This window comes from Ailuropoda melanoleuca, chromosome 1 (assembly GCF_002007445.2).
Source record: "Ailuropoda melanoleuca isolate Jingjing chromosome 1, ASM200744v2, whole genome shotgun sequence".
NCBI lineage: Eukaryota > Metazoa > Chordata > Mammalia > Carnivora > Ursidae > Ailuropoda > Ailuropoda melanoleuca.
In genome coordinates, this window is record NC_048218.1 from 191,451,793 (window position 1) to 191,474,893 (window position 23,101).

A 23,101-nucleotide genomic window follows, 5' to 3' on the forward strand; every position below is an offset into this window, starting at 1 on the left:
CCGCCACTGCCCAGCGCCGCGGCCGCGCCTCTGCCGCTCCGGGCGCCGCCGGCCGCGCGCCCCGGCAGGCCATGGGCGGGAGGGCAGAGGGCGCCACCCTGTTTACAGCCCTCGCTCGGGGCCAGGGACCCCGCCCGGAAACTGTCTCCCGGGAGGGAGCCGTGAAGTGCGCACCCGCCCGCGCCCGGGACGCCGGCCCAGCGGGGAAGGCGCCCGGCTCCGGTCGCCGCTCGGAATAAAACCGTCGCCACGGCTCCGGGGTCGGGTCCTCGCGCGTCTCCGCTCCTCCGCGGCCCACCGCCCACGGGTGTTTCGTGTCCGCCCCCGGCACGACTGTGCTACGCACTTCACCCCCATCTCGGCTCCAGCGCTTCCGCAGACCACCCTCACGTGGCCGCCGCCTCCCAGCCAGGCGGTCCCCGGCGACAAGGACTGCGGACCCTCCTGCACTTCGGGACCCGGCGCCGGCTCCCACCCCGTGGGACGCCACCCCTGTCGGACCACCCAGCCCGCATTCCGCCCGGGGCCGGAGGGGGGGTGGCCACGAGCTGTCAGATGCCTAGTTTTCCACATGACGAAGCTCACCCTCACCCTTAAACATCCCCACTCACCCTTCAGCCTAGCTTCGAGATGAATCAGTGTGTAAAACGGGAGGAGTGGGGTGTTACGTCTTGATTTTTCTCCCTAATTTGCAAAAAAAAAAAAAAAAATTAAGACGCAGCTCTGTCCATCCACGTCGTCCCACCAAACGCAAGACTTACAAAATAGAAATGCCCACCACACACCTGCTACGCAACCGGCCCTCTGGAAACCTGAGACCCACCCAGCCCGCCTGCGGGGACTTGCGCCTAGGGTGGGGTGGCGTGGGAGCGAGACAGTCCGGTCCCCTAAAGTAAGGGAGTGAGAGGGGCAGGCACCCCCTCGCCCCTCCCGGGAGCGCTCTCCCGTTCCCCAACCGCAGAGCAATCCGAGGCATCCTCCGTCCCTCCCAGCGAAAAGAAGGAGGTAGCCAAAGGCCTGAGTGCCAGGGGTGTTTTTCCCTTTCAGAACCCAGACGCCGCGTCCTCCGTGAGGACCCTCCCCCCCGCCGCCTGATTTCTGGAGGACAGCAAAGGTGGGGTAGGTGGGAGAAACCGGCGAGTGCTCTCCAGATTCGGGATGTCGGTCTCCGCGGAGCGAAGAGGTGGGATCTCGAAATGGAAACAGTCTCCCCCTCCCTCCCCCCTCCTCCTCCTCCTCCTCCTCCTCTTCTGTTTACCTCAAGTTTGAATTTTATCTGCGCAACATTAGCTGGAATGCGGACATTGAAAACACACACACACACACACTCTCTCTCTCTCTCAACCCGGCAGCAGCTCCGGAGGAGCCATGTGGCATCAAGCCACCTCAAAGGGGAAAAAGTGCTCTTAGCAACACAAACATGGCGAAATCGCCTCGGCATTCCCGGCCAACGCCACAACCCCTACCTTCCCTCGCCCGGCTTCCGAACATCCCGGCCGTGACCTGCCGCCCCTTCCGGGGGGAGGCCCAGGGCCCCGGGGAGTCCGAGGGTGGGACCGCCGGGCGTGCGAAAGAGGAAATAACAGAGTCCACAGTGGAAATGTTTCTGCTGGACCATCCGACCCAGCCGCCTGGCCAGCAGCGAGGGGACGCCTCGTTCACCTCGAGAGGGCTCAACGGAGAACAAAATTCCCACCCCGAAGTCCTGCTGGGCCGGCTCTCCCCAGCCTCCAGAACTTACCTTGGAGCGGAACGCACGCCGCCGCCTGAATCCCTTTCTCTTTCCTGCTTCTAGAGCGAGACGCGAGGAGGAAAATGATGCGCGTGTATATCTGTAGAGCATATTTCTAGAATTTCCCTTTGATCGTCACGAGGAGCGATGGAGGCTCCGGACACAGGTGCGGTGGTGGCCGAGGCTGCCGGATAAAAGTTGTTCTCTCCGCGGTGGGCGGCGGGGTCCCCGGGCCGGGGCTGAGGACCCCGTCTCCCTGCCCCCCGGCGTCGCCCACTTCTCGCTGCGTGCGGCTCGGCTGCAGGGGAGGTGGCGTAGTTTCTCTTCCTCCCACCTCTTCTCACTCACTTGTTTTTGTAGCCGTGGGCTCCCCTAATGCTTTCCTCTCCACAATGTTGTTTCATTATATCATGTCCATCATGTGACACCGGAGAGGCCTCTCTATGGAAACTTAAAGGGGTTCCCACGTGACTGCAGCAGCAACAACAGCAGCCGCGGCAGGAGTGGCGGCGGCGGCCGCAGCGTTCCTACCACCACCCACCGGGAGCCCCTCGCAGCATCCCGAAGGGGCTTCTGGAGCTGCAGAAGCCCAGATAAGGGAGCCACAGCATCCGGGAGCTGTGGCGTCTGTGCGTGCGTGTAGCCTTTGCTCGTTACATAGGAAACCGAACAGAAGGCGCGTCCTTAAATCCTTTCCTACAGTCGCAAAACCCACGCTCTGCTAAAATGACATTTCGTGGCTCCTACTTTATTTTCCCCAAGAGCGATGAGTTTTCTACCGGGGCTGATTAATTTTTATAAAGTCAAAAAGAAAAACCGGATTTCTCTCTGCGAGTTCAGCCAGCTCTTGGGTAGAACAGAAATGACAAAACAATAATAACAGAAATAGAATCAGGCATTTGATACATAATTACCATCACCACCAGCTTTAAAGCTTTCTGGAATTACATTCCTCCGGTAACTGTTGATGATGCTTGCAGGAGGCTAAATGCAATGCAGTTTTTCTCTTCCGCAGCTATATTAGGGCTTTGTTGCTGACAACAGTAAAAACTTGTTTGTGTCAGGAAGTGAGGTGCGAAGATATGACCTGGAAGGTACAGACAAAACCAAAGTGGCAGTTTTTGCATTACTTTTCTGACCACATTCTTTCAAATGGTGAGAAGCAGCTGGTTTGCTGTAAAATGCGTAGCGTGTTTTGGTGGGAAATAAAATAATCACAAAAACACATGTTTCCCTTAATCATACTGTACTTGCTAGACACTAGAAATTATATATATGTATCAATGTGTGTATGTGTGAGTATAGAGAGAAAGAAAGAGCAGGTGCATTTTTAGGATAGTTTCAGCCAATAATTTTGTCATCCTTTCCTGTGCATTTAACTGAAACATTTTACAAACACCCTGAAAGACTTATTCAAGTCCAGTGTTGTGTGGAAACTGTAACATCAGTTTTGAGTGCCCTCCGTATTACTGAATCACAACCCCTGTAAGTGCTTATGTCTTAAATCCCAAATCTCTGCCTTAAGGTTTTTGTGGACCATGGAGATTTTAAGCTGTAAAGCTAAGCTAAGCAGCTATTTCTATGCTTTCCTTCATGCTTTTCCACTTATAAGGAAAACTCCCTGTGTGTACTGGCGGAATTATGAAAAACTTCTCAGGAAACTAAAGGGTGGGATGGAAGCTCATCCCTTCCTTTGGCTTTGCCTCGACTCTCTCTCTTTCCACCTCATCAGTTTACCTCATCAGCCATGATGAATGATCTCCACTACATCCCTTCTAATGCCCCCAATTTTTACCTTCCTATCTAACGCCTCATTCTTCCATCCTTTTCCCTTTTTGTGCCCTTGCCTCCCAATTCAGCCCCCATGCTGCCTGGGTACTTAGCGCAGGCCTCCCTCAGTACTCCCTCCCAGTCCTCCTTGCCCTGCAGCTCCCCCCACCCCCCTTCCCATTTCCATCTCCCTTCTCAGCAACTCTCCCTCCTTACCTCTCTTTGACCTCCTTCATTCTCCTTCACAGCCTGGCCCTTGACTTCTCGGCTTCTTCTTTCCCTTCTTTACCTGCAATGTCCTGCCCCTGCTGGGGTCTCCTTCGCACCCTTCTCTCGGGTCCCATCCCTTCGGACGCCAAACCCCAGCATTCCTCAACGGCTCGGCCTGGTCGGCTTTAGCCCGATTTTGTTCCCGTGCCCCTGGGCTGGGAAACAAGCGTGCGGTGCAAAGTGGGGGCAAGAATCCCCCTCGGCGGTGGCCCCTGCCTCGCCCCCCTCCGCCCCTCCCGAGTCCCGGTTGCGGCGCTTCCTGGGCGGATGGTTGGGACTCGCTGCAGCAGCTGCGGTTCTGCTGTGTCATGCAAGAAGGAGGCGGCGGCGGCGCCGGCCGGAGCTGGAGGGGGAGGAGGGGAGGAACCTGATCTCTCCGGTAGCGAAGGGCTGGAGGCAAACACCGAGCTCCCCCAGAGCCGCCCGGGAGCAGGGAGGGCACCGCTACCCCGAGGGGCCCTCCCCGCGGGGCAGATGGTAAGTGGGGCGGCGCAGGTGGTCGCCTTGGGAAGGGAGCGCGCAGGGGGGGGTTAGGTGGGGAGGCGGGGAGAACTAGGAGTCACCCGGCCAAACTGAAGGAGCCCAGTGTCTAGTCGAAAGGGACCCAGGCCATCATAGGGATGACCAGCCAAACGCAGCAATAATTACCATTCTAATAACGCCCCGCATCTGACCCAGGCTACAAAGAAGAGTTGTGCATCCCGAACCCAGGACAGAGCTAGAGCAATGATTCAGGGTTTGAGAACCATCGTCCCATCAGGCTTGGCGCTTTAGGGTACAGTTGATTAGCAAAAGTCAGCATACACCATATTCCTATAGCCCGGCTGCGCTTTATGGGTTGTCTTGTTTAAAACTAAGGAAGGGGATGGAAACCTGCCCAACCTCACTTCAGCCACCAAAATAACACTCTTGGCCAGTGGCCTCGGACAAACAGCCCCTGGTGCAATTAAACAATCAATAGGAAAAATAGCTTCATTCCCTCTCACCATCCTCCTTCCTCAATCTCCTTCAACCAGGATAATTTATTCTGCATAAAGGGGAAAGATACCTGTGTGTTACATTCCTTCCCACCCTACTCCCCCGCCCCCCAGCCTCTGCCCCGCACAAACTGCCCACCCCACTAATCGCCCCACTTTCAGACTGTGATGGATGTTGCAGGAGGGGACTGCCTTAAACTCTCAACCATTTCCCCTCCATTGCCCTTTACCCACAGGGGATTCAGAAACAGAGAACCGAGAGCAGTGAATGTGGGGACTGGTTGGACACAGACGAACAGAACTTCTTTTACCTGAGAACAATTCTCAGGACAACTTTTTTTTTTTTTTAATTCCTTCCCATTTTGCTCTTGGAAATTTCAAAGCACTTTCTGAAATACATTTCTTTCTTCTTCTTTTTTTAATGTCAGTCACACATTTAGAAGTAAGGGGTTGGCGGGATTAACTGAAAGGCTAATGACGGTCTCAAAAGCACATGCTGTTGCTAGGGAACTCAAGCTCACCCTGCCCCCTAAGCACTAGCATGTTCAGTGGGAATCAAACTCCTCAGGGTGTCATTCAAATGAGTGGCGTTTGGTTAAGGGCGTTCTTCCTTGCTTTGTAGCATCCTGGATTGTTATCGATTGCCTCACACCCACATATCTTGTTTTCCTAATTTGATTTCTGTATTTGCGTCACTGCCAGGGACACGCAGACTAGACCAGTCAGGTTCACTTCCTGTTTCTCAGAACTGTTTTATATTTGGTCTCCATGCGCTAGCTGGTAAAACATTATCAAACTGATCCTCTTGGAAAGAAATCTGTGCTTTCCGTGAAAACAAATTATCCCAATTAAATTCTGATTCCCATGGAAAACGTCATCATTTGAGGAATAAATTAGACTGCCAGTTGCCATTTGAGAAAGCCATTCTTGAAATGTAAAGCCTAGAAAATCCACCCTCTTTATTTCTTTTACCCAGAATCCTCATTCCTCAGCGTTAGAACGAAAACAAACTCAAGTAGAGAGTAGATTTAAGTATGATATTTCTAAAATGAAGCTCAAAAAATACACATCGAAGCTGGGGAAATGATTTAGACTAAATAAGGCATGGCATTGAATGGAATCCAGGCCCCGGGAGCAGAAGGAAGCTTGGGTTAGCATTGGGGTGCTCAGAGAACAGAGAGTCATTACAGGGCTACCCTACAATTAGGAACATATTGCTCTACGTACTAATTGTCTCTTTACCAATTTCACCTGGACAAGACAGCCATGCTGTCGTTTTTAAGGTCCTTCCTTTTTATGACAAGAATACCACAAAGAGGGGCACCTGGGTGGATCAGTCGTTAAGCGTCTGCCTTCAGCTCAGGGTGTGATCCCAGGGTCCTGGGATGGAGCCCCACATCAGGCTCCCTGCTCCACGGGGAACCTGCTTCTTCCTCTCCCACTCCCCCTGCTTGTGTTCCTTCTCTCTTTGGCTGTCTCTCTCTCTCTCTGTCAATTAAACAAATAAAATCCTTAAAAAAAAAAAAAAACCACAAAGACAGTATCATAAAAATAAGCGCTATATAAACTGTTAGGTGGGTTCTGATGTAGATAATTTGTTTAGATAGAAAATAAAAGGGTGCATGGAGGAAAGATCAGTCGACTAAAAGACAGGAAATTTGCTCCTACTTGTCCTCTAGACTGGATGACCTTGGGCAAGCATTATAGGTCTCCTCGCCAGTTTCCTCAGAGAAGCTTAATGAAAGTGCTGGACTGAAGATCTCTGAGGTTCCTTCCATTTATAAAGTTCTGTGATTACATTGAAGTCACTACATAAAAATTTCAATTTTAGCTGGATTTTGCAATGTTAAATTTTAACACTGAAACTTGAACGCTTATCCATAGAGACCTTAGAGGAAATGATAATGGGAAGTGATTTGCCGTTGATACATTATTTTTTAGTGCCAGTTGCCAGACAATCAAAATAAAATCAACTTTATTCCCAATGTACTTACTCTCTGCTTCCTTGGTGGTGTTGTAAAAGCAACAGGATAAGAGGTAGAAAGGATATAAAAGTATATGGAAAGATCTTTCGGTCATTTTAGATTTAGTTAACCCAAGTACTTTGATGAACAAAACCGTGGAGTGATGAGGAAGAGCTCTACAAGAAAAAAATAGTCAACTGAATCCTCATGGAGCTAATAATCTATTTGTCTATGTTTTAATTAGTGATAGGCAAAAATACATCTAGCATAGATTTCCATATTTTACAGGTTGAAGATGTTAAGAAGTAGCATGAGGAAATGTGAGATTTGTGCCACAGATAAAAGAGCTAGCTGTGAAACCCAACTCTGCCACTTCATTTATTTGTTACTGAGCGCCTGCTATGTGCCAGGCACTCTGCTGGGCACTGGGAATACAAAAATGAATAGGACAGCCTGCTCTAAAGGACCTTGTAGGATAACAAGGGGACTGATGAGTACACAGTTGATCACACAACAGTGTGATGATATGAACAGGGAGCTTATTAAAGGGGTACCTAACCCTGACTGAGTTTAGATAGGGTCCCTTACCACAGAAGATGAGTAGAAGGATAAGTAGAAGTAATCCAAACAAGTGGGCAAGTTAAAGAGAAATGTATTCCAGGCAAAGAAAGTAGTATGTGTAAAGTCCTGGTAGTAAAAGTTGTGCCCAGAGAGTTGAAGGTGATAGACAGTGCCCAGCAAGTGGTAGATTCTCAGTAAATGCATTGTTTGACTATGTGGCAGAAGTTCTAAAGGACATACCAAGAAAGATCAACAAGTTCTTGTATTGGGAAGGGTCTTGCATGCCTTCCTAAGAGGTTTCAACGTACCCTAAGGCCAATGGAGAGTCACTGATAAATTTTAAGGAGCATAGTGAAGTGATCAAATGTCCATTTTAGAAAGAAGTTCACTCTAATTTGGAGAATTTATTAGTGTGATTAACACTGTGAGCAGAGAAACTTGTTAGGAGGTTGTTTGAGTATTACAGGAAAAAAATGATGGACGTCTGAATATAGACAACAAGAATGAAAATGGAGAAAAAGGAAAGATTCAGGAAATATTAAAGACAGACTCAACTGAATTTTATTATTGATCACATCTGCAAGATTAAGGAATAGGAGGCTTATGGAATGGGAGGATCGTGGAACCATTTGCTAAAATGGGGACTTCAAGAAGAATAGTAGGTTGAGGAGGGAAGGTAAGTAGTTTGATTTTAAAAGTGTTGAGTTTGAAATGTCCATGAAGATATCAAAGTGAAGCTCTCTACACGTAATTGAACAGGACAGTCTAGAACTCAAGAGAGAGATTTATGCTGAGGACATCAGAATAGGTGATAGCTCATGGAAGTAGATGGAATCCCCAAGAGAAAATGTATAGAGTAAAAGGAGAAGAGGACCTACTCTGGAACCTGTGTAAATGCCAGCATTTAAAAGGTGAGGCAAAGAAAAAGAGGACACAACACTACAGGGGGAAAATATTCATAGAGGTGAGGAGGACCAGAAACAAGTCGTTTTAGAGGAGTCAAGGGAGGAAATGTCAACAGTATTAAATGCTAGAGAAAGGTCAAGAAAAATGAGGACTTGGATTTCCAGACAAGGAGGTCATTGTGTTTGGCAAGAAGGAGTTTATTGGGATAATGGGCATAGGAGCAGATTACATTGGATTAAGGAGTGGATGGGAGTAGAGGAAGTAGGTAGAAGTAGTTGTTTTGGGTACGAAGGATGACAGGGCAAGCAGGGAAGGAAAATAAAGTAGTGGGAAAAGAGTAAAATCATGGTCTGTGTGGTGAAGTCTGCATAAGGAAGTAAGGCAATAATACAGTAATCTGCAATTCTTCATTCTTGCAGCTTTCTCCTTCAAACAAATGTCATCACCGCACACCAGTTCCTCAAGCCAAAAAGCATATAGATACTCGTGGTTCTTCTCTTTTCCTCAGTTCTCATGTCCAGTCTGTGAAGAATTCGGGTCAACTCTACCTCCACAACATTTCCAAAATCTGTCTCTTTCGATCTCCACTGCCACCACCTAATACAAATATCATCTTCTGGTCTCCGGTAATAGCGTTCTAATTGGCTTTCCTGCTTCTACTCTTTTGCCTATTCTTCACAACTACAGTGACTTAGATCACATCATATCGCTTCTCTTCTTAGAATCCTTCCATGTCTTCTGATTGTGCTTGGAATAGAGTCTAGACTCCTTTGCTGGCCTGTGAAGCCTTACAGGCTATCCCAGACCACCTCTTCAATCTCATCTCCCATCTCTGTCCTCTGATTTCAATCACAATGGCCTTTTTTCTACTCCTCAAGCACAACGGGTTTGCTATTATTTTAAAGTTCTCAGCCCGCATATTTCCTTTTCCTGGAACGCTCTTATGGTCATTCCAATCTGTTTAAATGTCACCTCCTCAAAGAGGCCCTTCCTGACCACCGTGATGAAAGTGTCCTTCTCTGTCTACCTTTCCAACCATCCTATGTATTTTTTTCATAGAAGCAAAACTTCATTACCACTTGGGGTTTATTTTGCTTATGGGTGATAACCCCTTTGAAATGTAAAGCCCATGAGGATTTCTGGCATATCATAGACACTTAAAAATATTCGTTGAATGTTTACAGAAGGAAAAAGAGAGGATTAATAATTATTAGAAATTAAAGGCATTGAGGATAAGAGCCTCATGTAGCTGAGGGATGATCCACCAGTGATGATGGATTACTATGCTTTTAAGATTCCGGAAGTGGACGACTTACTAGCTGTGTGACCCTGGACATTCACATTCTCTGAGCTTCACTTTATGGTTTATAACACATGCCTCAAAGGACTATTAGTAAAATCAAATGAAATAATACAGGTATATGTGCGAGACAGTCTTGTCAAGCTTTTTTCAGGAAGTCAGGACTTCTGCAAATCAATTCATAACCTCTACATGTGAGTTCTTCATGTGGGCTCCCCTAATGGAGTTAACATTCAGTGCTTACTTATTATTAGAAAAAATATTGGCTGGGGGCATCTGCGTGGCTCAGTTGGTTAAAGTGTCTGATTCTGTTTTTTCTTTTAAATAATAATTTTTTATTATGTTATGTTAGTCACCATACAGTACATCCTTAGTTTTTGATGTAGCATTCCATGAAAGTGTCTGATTCTTGATCTCTGTTCAGGTCATGATCTCGGGGTTGTGAGATCAAGCCCCGCGTTGGGCTCTGTGCTGGGTGTGGAGCCTGCTTAAGATGCTCTCTCTCCTTCTCTCCCTCTGTCCACCCCTCTCACTCACTTAAAAAAAAAAAATTGGCTGAAGTGTGGCTTTGAAAAAATACTAGGATACTTGAAAGAATGTGGAAATTAGATTATTTAAGAAGAAATGAAAACACTCCTATAAATCAAAAGAAAAATATCAAAAATTTTGGAAAATTAAGTAAAGGGATAACAAATAGAGTACAGTCAAAGAATCTTTAAAATCTGTAAAAAATACTCTCCCTTTCCCTCAACAAGAGGTATGCAAATTACAACTGCAGTGAGGTGTTATTTTTTTACCAGGTTGACACAAATCAAAAAGTTTAAGTTGTATACTTGGCCAGGTTGGGAAGCAGGCACTTCTTTACATTGTCAGTAGGAGTAAAAGTTGGTACAACCTCTATGGAGAGCAACCTGGCAGTACTTACCTAATTTTTAAATGTACAAAGCCTTTGACCTAGCAATTCCACTTTTCTGTATTTGTCCAGTAGATTTACTCACACATATCTTGAAGGATAGCTATTGTAGGCTCTTCAGTGAAGCATTAATTAAAGTAGTTAAAGACTGAAAACAGCTAAAATGTCCATCGATTGAGAAGTGGTTAAATAAATCACAGTACATTATATGAGTGAGTGGTAGGCAGCTGTTAAAAATTGTGAGGTAATTCCAGGTAGACTGATGTGGAAAGATCTTCATGATATAGTATTAAATAAAACAAAATCAAATTGAAAAACAACATCTATTTTGTTAGCATTGTGGGGTTTTTATTTTAAGACTTTACTTTTTTTTTTTGCCTGAAAGACTTCATCCGTGAGAAGATAAAAGAGAGCAGGGCAAGAGCAGATGTGGAGAGGCCAGTTGGGAATATATTATTTCAGATTCATGTGAGAGATGATGGTTTCCCAGACTACACTGGTAGCATGCACAGGAAGAAACATGACCACAGTCGACTTATTTTAAAGAACTTGATGATTGAATGGAAATGGTGGGTTGTGGAGAGGGAGGTAGTGTCATGATTGACTGGAGGGTCTTTGCAAGATCTGAAGCATGAGCGTAGGTGTCAGTTTCCGAGATGGAGAGTGCTGGGATGGTAACAGGATTGTAGGGAAGATCAAAGTTCTGTGAGAATAGAGATGTCTACTACAGACTTCTGATATGGGTCTAAAGCTCAGAAGAGCTGCAGGGACTGGATTTATAATTTGGGAGAAGATTGCCTAAGGACAGTAGATAGAATTTAAAAAAAAAAAAAAGCAGACTCAGGACTATATTCTGATCATTTAGAGATTGGATAGAAAGAAAGAGCTGGAGGGGCGCCTGGGTGGCACAGCAGTTAAGCGCCTGCCTTCGGCTCAGGGCGTGATCCCGGAGTTATGGGATAGAGCCCCACATCAGGCTCCTCCGCTATGAGCCTGCTTCTTCTTCTCCCACTCCCCCTGCTTGTGTTCCCTCTCTCGCTGGCTGTCTCTATCTCTGTCGAATAAATAAATAAAATCTTAAAAAAAAGAAAAGAAAAGAAAAGAAAGAAAGAGCTGGAAATAGAGATTGAGAATCAGAAACCAGAAAAATAAAACCAGAAGACTATGGGACCAAAGAAACTGAGAGAAGAATATGTTAGGGAAGATCAAGTCATATTAAATGCTGCCAAAAGGTCCAGGAAGTTCACTTTAATTTGTTTCTCTCATAAATCCTTGTCCTGTGCCTCACTCATAATAAATGATCAATAAACTTTTGTTAAATTGGAAAGAAAGACAAAAAGAGAGAAAGAGGCAGAGATACAGAAAGATAATAGAATATATCTTTGGGTCTCAAAAAATAAATGCATAAACATATTCCCTTGAACTTTACTGCAAACCGAGCTTGATCTCAGGAAACATAAGGAAGTTCTCCCTTGGTTCTGCTATTGACCCATCACATTGATTGAGTTCTCACAGTGCCATGCTGTTGTGATGTTAAGTGCCTCCCAAACACATTTTGATAAGTAATATTCACCTGTGTCTGGTCATTCTGAGTCATTTTTGTCTTTATTTAGGTCCTGGGTGTTGACAAAAAGAGCAATTTGCTTTTCCTCGTCTATCTCACTCCATCATACCACCTTGCATCAGTTGATGGAGTCTGGAGAATGCATTTCGGGGCCACTGCAGTTCTGTAATACACTGTAACCACTCACAAGGATGCCCAGCCCCAGTTTCCCATCAAAGGGAAGGATGACTTTTAGCAGGAAGAGCTGTATCACCTCTTAGAGAAACCACCAGCTTCTCAGTCTGCGTTTTCTTCCATAGAAAGGTGCTACTGCTCTCAGGAGAGAATGTAGAGAATATCGAAGGAGAAAAGGTTTTGACTTTGTCTTGAGAACATGGAAACCTTCCACCCAGCAAAAGAGATGTCATGACCTTTCGGTCCAGTGTCCTTGAATTTAAGAAACTAAAGTAACAGATGTAGTTTAAACAACATTTAAAATATGACATCCTGTATTATTTAGTTAGACCGGGGGTTGGCAAAAACTTTTTCTGTAAAGGGCCAGGTGGGAAATCAATTTTAAGCTTTGTGGGCCATACAGTTTCTGCCCTAACTACTCAACCCTGCCATTGTAGTGTGAAAGCCACCATAGATAATATGTAAATGAATGAGCATGGCTGGGTTTCAATTAAACTTTATTTATGGATCCTGAGGTTTGAATTGCATATAATTTTCACATATTACAAAATATTTTTTTTAAAAATCTTACTCAGCTACTTAAAAATGTGAAAACTATTCTTAGCTCACAGGACATACAAAAGCAAGGGGTGTGCTGGATTTGGCTTATGGACAGTAGTTTGGCAACCTCCGATTTAGACAAATTCAAAGATCATGTCATGAGAAAGATTTTCAGATTCAGACTTCTGAAGAAAGTAATCTGTTTTATGTATACCCCTTTATTTTAACTACTCAAATGTATTTGAACATACAAACACATTTGCCTACATCTGACTTATTTGGGAATAATATACGTCTTCTTAGTTCAGTATTGATTTAAGACTTTGCCCTTTCTCTTCCTTGTAATGAACGAATGTGCATGAATGTAATATTTTTATAAAGCAAACTGAAGAAGTCTTACTACTTGACTATAAATACCCAAACCAAGAGAGGACATAGTAATTCTAATCACATTTTAAACTCTATTCATTCATTCATTAAGTACTTATTAGTGATCTGTTTCTTACATAGTGCAGTATCGAGTGTTACAGAGTTTGAGATAAAAGTAGAAGATAGGTAGATAAGTAGGCAGATACTTACGTAGATGAAAAATTTAGTGGCTGGTAGGTGTCAGTAAGGATTGTTTGGATGTATCACAGTATAAATGAACTCAATGTAGTCACTTTAGCAACACATCGGTTGTTAGACAAAACTTAAGTTTAAATCCAGGTTCTTTTGTGTCCCAGATGTGTGACCTTGGGCTGATTACATAAACCATAAACCATATAAGCCTCAGTTTCCTCATTTTAAAATGGGAACAATAATACCTGCCTCTCAAGGATGTTGTAGGAATTAAATAAGATAGTGTAAGGTAAATCAGCTAATGTGGTATCTGGTACATAGTAAAGAATCAGTAAATGGTAGCTATAGTTGTATTACACCAATATGAAGCTATATAATTTGTTCAAAAGAAGCACACTCTCAAAGGGAAAGCAGAGGAGCCTTGTGAGTTGAGAACTGATGAACACAAATAGAAACCCACAGACTGAGGGTTAATGCCTGGTAGAGAAGATTTGGGTGAAAATAAAAGCAGAACTGACATTGTCACTGGAGTCTACAGTAAAGCAGCTGGTCAGTTGTCTTTGCCTTCCCTAGTGACCTGCTGCTGGATTGTCTAAGGAGCTCCACCTATACAGGTCTAGCACCCTGACCTCCCCAATACTTAAACACCGTTCTGACTGGGGACAAAGTGTCACATCAGTATCAGCCCCAGCATCTCGCTTCCTTCCAGTCTGGTCCGCCATGAGCCTTAGACACCTGTAGATCCCTCCTGTTCTGCCTTCTGCTCCTGTGTTTGTCCAATTCTAGGCTTCCACCTTGACCTCCACACCTTCAGTTTCTGGTCATTTGGTGTTGCATCCCAGTCTTCCTGTAGATTTGGGACCCCTTCCTGAACCCTGGTCCTCTTTACCATGACTCTGACATTTGTTTAGCGTATCCCTGACCAGTCCTCTTCCCTCGAGGACTGTATTCTGCCGCCCACACCCCCGCTTGCAATCTCCTTAAACTATGGTACACATTGGCCTTACCCTTCATGCTGGCCTGCCTAGTATTAATAGCTTCTTGAACTTTACCTTGGTAGGAGACACCAGCCTTGAAGAGCCTCGCTGCCCTAATCCAAGCCAGCTTCTGTATTCACAGCCCATGCCCGGGGGAGTACTCCTCACCCCAGTCTTGGCTTATGCTCTCTCTCCACTGGCCGTGTGTTGTCAGGCCTTGTGATCCTGTTATGGCAACATTAATAATGCTTTCCCAATACAAATGACACAATTATTGGCACGGGGGCATGATGCAGGGGTAATGAAGAACTTCAACACCCACTGGCAAGCTCATTCTGCCGAAAAGAGCATCAAATACATTGGCACGACTTAAATCTAAACTAATTGCTTATTGAAGAGGTACTATCCTATGCTTAATTCTCACCAGCTAAGAAGAATGTGTTGCCGAAGGAAAGTGGCATACGACTTAACGTTACTGACCAAAGCATCCTTGAACTTGTAATAGCCAGAGAAGGCATCCTGCACTTGCTAACCTGACACAAAGAAGACTTGAGCAAGTTCACAGAGAAGAAGGACACAGCTCTCTCTGGCCAGGAACTAGGAAAGAACTCGAAAGAAGACAATAGTGACTTAAAATTTAAATATTTATAAAACCGGGGCACCTGGGTGGCTCAGTCAGTTGAGCATCTGACTCTTATTTACGGCTCAGGTCATGGTCTCAGGGTTGTGAGATCGAGCCCTGTGTCAGGCTCTGCACTCAGCTTGGGGTCTGCTCGGGATTCTCTCTCTCCCTCTGCCCCTCCACCCTGCTCCCGCACGCGCTCTCTCTCTCTCTCTCTCTCTCAGTAAATAATAAATAAATAAAATCTTTAAATTTTTATAAAACCCGTGATTTCAATGAAGAAAAGGGAGCATCTAAAAAAGATCAATGTGGGTGCTCGAGAAGTGTTGTGATAAGCTCATACGTTTAAAAGACATGTGCAGAAGGCAGGAGAGGGGCCTTGTTCCAAGGAAGGGCTCAGGCCTGTGAAAATACTGCAAGAGGGCTAATGTCCAGAAACAACTGGGGTCTGCAAAAAGTACTGAAGATAACTAATGGATTTTTGCTTGCTTTTTGCTTATGTTTATAGAAAGAACAATAGTGAAGACAGGGTAGTGCTATTGAACAGGGCAGACCATCTAATACTCACAGCTAAAAAACACAGTCCTTCACTACAGTATTTCCCAGAGTACAGGGTACAAACTTTTTCCCCTCACATTTTTAATATTTCCAGAATAAGGATGTATCCTCAATATATATGTTTAATGTGGTAGGGTTTGAGGGGAGGGCTCTAAAAACAGTAATTAAATGGTGGTGTGTCATAGAATAAATTGGTCTTAGAATAGAATTTTTATTTTTTTTAAGACTTGTCTCTTTATTTTGGAGAGAGAGCGCGCGCGAGCATGTGTGCGAGCAGGGGGTAGGGTACAGGGAGAGGGAGAGAATCTCAACCAGATTCCCCCTTGAGCGGGGAGCCCAATGTGGGGCTCAACCCCACAACTGCAATCATGACCTGAGCTGAAATCAAGAGTCGATGCTTTACTGACTGAGCCACCCAGGTGCCCCTAGAATAGAATTTTTAAAATGGCATTTTATTCACTTAGCTCTGCTGGTATCAATCACACTCAGCGGATGAGGGGTCCACTTTGTGTCCTGGAAGGAGCAGTGCTGCCAGTGGGCACCAAAGGTAGGAAAGATCAGAAAGCAGTTTGGAGGCCACATTCAGAAGTGTGTTGCCCCATGGAGGGTAGCAGAGGAGGGCTGGTAAGCACTAATGAGGAATAAAAGAGTCAAAAATGTTAGAGATGGGACCGAGACAAGACAGGAAAACCGTAGTCAAAACCTCCAAGAAGGAAGAAAGAGAGACACTGCTGGCCTGTAGAAGTTAAGTCCCCAGACAGGCACATCACAAGAGGGAAAAGGGATGATGTCTTAGCTTGAGCTGTCGTAATAAATACCATAGACTGGTGACTTGAAAAACATTTATTTCTCATAGTTCTGGGGGCTAAGAAGTCCAAGATCAAGGCACCAGCAGATGAGGTGTCTGGTGAGAGGCCATTCGTTCCCCAGTTTACTGATAACCACCTTCTTGTGTACCTACACACAGAGAGAGATCATCTCTTCTGTGTCTTTCCTTATAAGACCACTAATCCCATACATGGGGACTGATAGATGATGGCTTGCCCTGGGCAGGACATCTAGAGCTATGACCAGCTCATAGTAGGTGGGCACTCCTGTGTCTTGCCGCTTCTGAATCACTGTTGTGCTCGACTTAAAGCTCCCATGCACCAGGGTCTAACTTAGAAGATGTTTAGGTTAAGATATAGATCTGCGCTCACAAACCAGGAAAAAACATTGCAAAGTCGGGACGCCTGGGTGGCTCAGTTGGTTAAGCGTCTGCCTTCTGCTCAGGTCATAATCCCAGGGTCCTGGGATCGAGCCCTGCATCAGGTTCCTTGATCAATGGGAAGCCTGCTTCTCCCTCTGCCTGCCGCTTCCTGTGCTTGTGCTCTTTCTCTCTCTCTCTCTCTCTGACAAATAAATAAATAAATAAAATAATTTTTAAAAAAGACATCGCAAAGTGATAGATGTAAAACCCTGAGTTAAAAGAAAAAAAGAAAAAAAGACAAGGAATGGCCCAAATAAATAACCACATAACAATGTAGCCAACACACAGTGATTCTACCAGAATAAATTGCAGGAGAGTTGGGGATGTGATCTATTTCCACTGGTCTATGGAACACATATTAAAGAAGAATTTCATAGAACCTATAGTTCATTCTGCCGTGAAGGAAATGTTTCCAACCATGTATGATTAGACCTTTAGAAACCGTGATGCGCCAAGGTGGTCCCTATGCAGTTTGAATGTACAGAGTTTAGCACCTGGGGGAGGGACAGTGTCTTTTCATGATTTTTAACTCTTGGTTTCTACCATGTTAATAGTGATAAAACACATGAATTTTTAAATGGCAGAGAATTTCTCATTTTCTATTAAAAACGATAATCTTGATACTCAAAAATATAGTCCTTACCTTACTTGTCTTCTCAAGTGCGTCCCCCTTTCCCAGCTGCTGCTTCCTTTGGGACATCCATGTAGTCCTGGGAAAGGTGACTCCACCTCTATCTCCAGGAGGTAGGGTATGTGTTCCAGACTAAGCCAGTCAATGAATAATCAATGAATTTCATTTTCTTTGTCCCAGTGACTGCTTCAGGTAGGGGCATGTGACCTAAGTCAGTGCAATGAAAGAGAATATCAGGACTTTTGCTAGAAATGCCAGAACAAAGATAATTTGCTTCAGGAGGTAAATGTGGAGCTATTAACCCTGGGAGGTCTTGGCCACCATGTTGGGACCACAAGGAGAGAGTCTATTAAGAATGGAGCTATCACCAGGGATTAAAGCAAATAAATGAAAAGGGAACCTTCAGATACTCTTTGCATTGTGTGAGCCACCTAAGAAACATGACTCTGAAGCCTTTGAACTTCTCACTTGTGGGAGCCAATACATAATATTTTTTGTTTAAACCAATTTGAGTTAAATTTTCTATTTCTTGAAACTAAAGATTTCTTTTGATTCAAAAGAATGAGTAAACATGGCTAAGAAGGAATGGAATACATTTCAGATAGGTTAAGGAGTTAAATGTGAGAAACGGCCCATACAAGAGAAGTTGTATGTGTTGAAAAGATGAAAATGGTGTAAGCATTTCTTTTCTTTTTAAGATTTTATTTATTTATTTGAGTTGGAACAAGAGAGAGAGTGCATGAGTGTGGGGAAGGAGCAAAGGGAGAGGGAGAAGCAGGCTCTCCACTGAGCGAGGAGCCCGAAACGGGACACTATCCCAAGACCCTGGGATCATGACCTGAGCCGAAAGCAGATGTTTAACCGACTGAACCACCCAGGTGGCCCAAGCATTTCTTGACCTCTACATGGTAAAGGCCCTTATGAGCAAAGAAGTAAAGGCTTATGGTTTATAAAAGAAAAATATTTATAGGTTTGACTACTTAAATCTTTTTAATTTGTGTAAAAACAGTACCACAAACAAAACAAAGAGATAAATGAGTGATTCTAGAATTTTTGCACTATATATGCAAATATAAATAAATATATATGACAAAGAGTAGCGTCCCTAATATATAGAGACCTCTTGCAAACTTTTAAGAAGAATACATCTTAAAAGAATGGGTAAAGAACATGAGAAGGCAGAAAAAAAAGGAATTCAACTGGTCAATTAAGATGAAAGCAGTCCAATGTTACTAGTAATTAGAGAGACACAGATCAAGGTAAAACTAGATGTCTTTGTGCCTAGCAAATCGTCAAGAGCTTTAAAATGATATTTTGCCTGGCTAAATAAAGATGCAGGGAAATAAGCACCATCATACAATATTGAGCATGGAAACTGGTTTGAGCATTCTAGACAGCAATTTGGCATTATGAGTCTAAAACCCTAACATATGCAAACCATATAACATAGTCATTTCATTTAAAAGTTTTAAATATTTAACAGATTATTTACCTGGAGGTTTCTAAGTGGTAATAATAACTCTATCACTTAATATGTTCAAGGATCTATGAAAAAGGACTTTCCATCTCTTATCTCAGTTCATCTTCTCCAACACCCAGAAACACAAGCACTGCTATCATCCCCATTTTACAGATGAGGAAACCAAGACTCAGGATGGTTCATGAATGTGCTTCTGATGAGACGATGAGTAAGTAGTGGAGCTGGGATTCAGTCATAGAAAGTCTGGTTTCAGAGCCCTCATGCTTCACTATTATATTAAAGTATTCTTTGGGCCCTTGGCTTGTATTCTGCTCAATTTATTTTTTTTCTTTTAAAAGGAAGATTTATTAATCTTGAGTTGCAACTTAAAAGGCATACTTCTGGTAAGAATACAAAGCTGAGAAAATGGAAGAGAAAGAAGGCAAGAAAACCAACATTTATTCAGTCCTTATGCCACGTTGGACTGTGCTACCCTCCTTGAAGCCACAGAACCACTTTGCAATGTAGTTATGATTATCCTTATTTTCACTGATAAGTTGAGACAAAGAGACAAAGAGATTATGACATGATCAAGATCACTGAGCTACATAGCAAAACCAGAGCCCTTGCTCTTTTTACTACTGGCTAATAAAAACCAAATGTAAAAAGACAATATTTAGTGGGAAAAAAAATAAACTTCTGCAATTGCCTTTAAAAAGTCAATTGTATAAATAAGAATTGGGAGACCTATTTTATTAACATTTCAGATGCAAAAGATCTCAGGATTTGGGTTGACTGTGAAGTACAATGAGTGAGAAGTGAGACTGTCAGAACACTCCTACAGTCTCAGATGGCGTTAACAAAAAAACTATGTCCTGGAAAGGGACAAGAATGTTCCAACTGGTTTGTACACTGCTTATACCAGTTAAGGAAAATTGAGATTAATTCTGAGTGCCACATTTTAAAAGGACAGACAGCAATGGATGCCCAGGGGAGAGCAGCCAGCTGGTAACAAAATATATACATACATCTATGCAAGTATACATATGTAAAGATTGGATTATTTCACAAAATTCAATGAGAAGACCCAGGAGGTAGGTGAAAGCCACCCTCAGTTAGCTGAAGGGCAGCTATATGGAAGAAATTCTTATATTGTGTGCGACTCCAGAGCACAGGGAGCTGTGGTTGGAAGGAGGCAGATTTGGGCCAGTTAATGAAAAATCAAAACATGACCATATCTTGCATATCTGTTTAGGCACTAAAATGCCAAGCACAGGGCTTTAGACATAGCAGGCACTCCACATATATGTGTTGAACTGAATTGAATGATTGCTGCTCAAAAGTCAGTGAGTTTGCCTTGTAGGGTAGTAACATGTGAGCAGAAGCTAGCTGGCAACCTGTTGTAATAAAGACTCCATTCCATAAAAAGAAATTCCTACATCTTGCCCCACTCCACCTTTTTCCAGCCATTCCTTGCTTCCCTCCCAGCCAAACTTCAAAGAGGAGTCTTTACTTCATCCATTGCAGCTTGACTTCTAACTCTCCCGAACATGTGCTCATCAGATCTAATTGCCAAACATAATCCTCTCACTCATTCTACGCCAGGGAGAGCTGTTGGTCGTTTCCTCCCGGAAGGGCTCTTCTCCCTTTACTTACAGACCTCCCCTGGTCCATTCAAACGATACCTTTCTGTTCCTCCTCAGCCTCCTTCCCGTGGCTCTTTCTCCCGTGAGAGCTGCCTGCACATTTTTTCTTTCAGCTTCTTCCTGTGTTCTCTCCCCAGGATATCCCATCCATTCTGAAGACTTAGCCAACATTGGACACTGACTTCTGAACCTACACACTCAGTCCAAACCTCTTTCCTGCTCTGCAGCCCTGTCTCATTGGCCACTGGTATACCACAATCACTGCAAATTTAATATGCTACTCATCGTCCCCACCACACGTGCTCTCCTTCCCCCATTTAGCTTAGTTAATGTCATTACACTTCAACCTTGGTCTCTCTCCCCTGCTTCCAAACTCCTATCTAATCAATAACCATGTCCTCATTGCTACTTCTGAATCTCCCTTGGATTTGTCACTACTTTTCCTCCCACTGCTGCTATGGTGATTCAGACCTTAATCCCTTCCTTAGACTATTATAGGGGCCTTCTAATTGGCTTTCTAGGCTCCAGTCTCCCCTTATTCTAACGCAGCCTTCATCTTGCCAACCAAAGTTTTATTTATTTTTTTAAATGTGAATGATCGTATTTCTCCCCTATTTAAGAGCCTCTGATAATTACTTATTGTCTTCAGTATAAAGTCCAAATTCCTAACCTAAATCAAGCTTCTTCTTGATAAGGCTACAACCCACCTTGTCATAGTCATTTTCAGCTCACACCAGACTTTCCTCTTTTCTCTAACACAATTTGCCTTTTCACAACTTTGTACCCTTTTTCTTCTTATTCCATTGGGAAAATGCCACTCCTCTCCCCTTGGCCAACCCATCTCCTCCTTCAGTGCCTGACTCAAACTTCAGCATCTCTAGGGGGAAAAAAATCTCTTTTAGTTTCCAAGTCAGACATCAGAGCAAGAAATACGGTATTTAAAGCAATGGACTAGGGGTGCCTGGCTGGCTCACTTGGTGGACCATGTGACTCTTGATCTTGGGGTTGTGAGTTCAAGCCCCACGTTGGGTGTGGAGATGACTTAAAAATAAAATCTTTAAAAAATAAATAGATAAAATAAAGCAATGGATTGGATGGGTAATTATAGAGAAGTAAGCCCAAGGGAGCTTCCAGCATGCAGAAATCAGGAAGGACCCAGCAAAAGAGAATGAGAAGGAATACATGATGAGGTAGGAGGAAAGTCAGGATGATGTGATGGAAGTCAAGTAAAGAAAATATTTCCACAAGAAGGGAGTGATCATCTGTGCCAAGAAGCTGCTAAGAGGACAGTAAGGTAGGATGGACAATTGACCCTTAGATTGGGCAACCTAGAAGTCATTGTGACCCTCTCGTGTGTGTTTTCAGTGGAGTAATGGGAACAAAGGGCTGATTGAACTGGCTTCAGGAGATAGAAATGAGGAAGTAGATGTTTGTTGAATGGGTAAAGTATTGGATGAATGAAGAAATGATGTCTTAGAGAGGATTCCATAATTGGTCAGGAACCAAAATAGATGAGTTATTTTGAACTCTCTGAGTCTCTGAAAATTTTCCAAATAGAAACAAGGATGCAATTGCATGAGGCAAAGCTTTTCTTAAGTGACAAGGGAATTCAGAGTAGGATTATCTAAGCAGTAGAGTTATTCTGGGGAAGGTTCTATGTGCGTTCTGTAGTGATCCCATTTTATCAACTGCTGACCCAGTTCACAAAGACCTCTGTTCAGGACTTCTCAGAGGCTTCAGGAAAGAGCAGTCCCTGCAGGCACTTGGGTGTAGCATACTCAGAGACCCTTTCCAAACACTTCTTGCTAGTGTGTGGAGTTGCTATAAGAAGCCTGTAAGGCCAGCTCTCATTACTTTGGAGGCTGGGCTCTACCACGTCTGAATGATTAGAAAGAGGTGAGCAGGAAAAACCTGACCCCTCCAACACAGTGCAGTGAAAATGCTGTTTTTGGAAATACTTCTATATAAAATTTTAATACTGAAATAATAACGGATAGGGGCTAAGTGATCACCTACATTTGAGGAGGAGGTAGGCTGTTCTTACCTGCCCCCACCCCCGGAGTAAAATAGTAATGAAATATGGTGAATACAGACTTTGGGTACACCAGACCCAAGCTTTGATTCTGTGATGTTCCTCAAGTAGTCAGAGTCTTAAAAGGCACTTTGGTATCGATCCCGTGTAGAACGTGTTTTTACTTCCATGACTGAGGACAAATAACCTAGGGACCATATATTTCCCTTTACAGAATTGTCTGTGGTGAAGTCCAGGACTTGGATCGTGAAATAGAACCCTCCATAGAATATTTGAAGGACCTCCTGTCATATCATGTGTCCCGTAGTTCCCCAAATGCATAGTGTGCTCTTATTTGGCTGTCCGTACCTTTGCCCATGCTGTGCCCTCCACGAGGAATACCCCAATCCCTTTCTCCTGACATGCTGAGCGCTAGGAGCACCTTCTCTAGGAGGCCTTCCTCATCCTCTCAGACACAAACCGATCCCCTCTCTATGCTCCCCACACCATTTTCAGGTGTCATTCCACCACCACGCCTACTGCATTGAGCTACAGTTTACTTCCCTGGCTGTTAACCCTCACTGGGCTGTGAGTTGATCCTAAAGCCAGTAATTGGGTCTTCTTCCTATTTTTATTCTTTGCATCTAGAATAGTGCTTCTGCATTTTGGGCACACACTCACTGTTTTGAATGGATGTATGAATGCTTGAGGGCATT

The 23,101-nt window shown here is 44.1% G+C and overlaps 2 protein-coding genes across 3 annotated transcripts in view; one reads left to right on the forward strand and one right to left on the reverse strand.

Annotated features, from left to right (window-relative positions):
* Positions 1 to 14: 14 nt before the first annotated feature.
* LOC117802275 lies at positions 15 to 3,999 on the reverse strand. The gene is made up of 4 exons (XM_034660302.1): positions 3,719 to 3,999; positions 2,647 to 2,819; positions 1,742 to 1,916; positions 15 to 684 (listed from the first exon to the last, which is right to left on the reverse strand). The coding sequence occupies exons 3-4, from the start codon at positions 1,841 to 1,843 to the stop codon at positions 103 to 105; spliced, it is 684 nt and encodes a 227-aa protein (XP_034516193.1). The 5' UTR covers positions 1,844 to 1,916; positions 2,647 to 2,819; positions 3,719 to 3,999; the 3' UTR covers positions 15 to 102.
* Positions 4,000 to 4,118: 119 nt separating this feature from the next.
* The window catches only part of MKLN1 (muskelin 1), a 317,754-nt gene continuing 298,771 nt past the window's right edge, over positions 4,119 to 23,101 (forward strand). Inside the window, exons 1-2 of one of the 2 annotated variants that reach the window (XM_034660164.1) lie at positions 4,132 to 4,249; positions 18,812 to 18,957. The gene's annotated coding sequence lies outside the window, so the exon portion shown is untranslated. Of the gene's footprint in view, positions 4,250 to 18,811; positions 18,958 to 23,101 lie in introns of both variants that reach the window. The other variant, XM_011230476.3, reaches the window with a different exon arrangement.

Excerpts from the sequence above, each read along its gene's own strand:
- LOC117802275 (XM_034660302.1), bottom strand. The coding sequence starts at position 1,843 with ATGCTCTACAGATATACACGCGCATCATTTTCCTCCTCGCGTCTCGCT. Across the intron at positions 685-1,741 it reads GGCGTGCGTTCCGCTCCAAG|GGAGAAAAATCAAGACGTAA; the intron begins GTAAGTTCTGGA and ends TTTGCAAATTAG.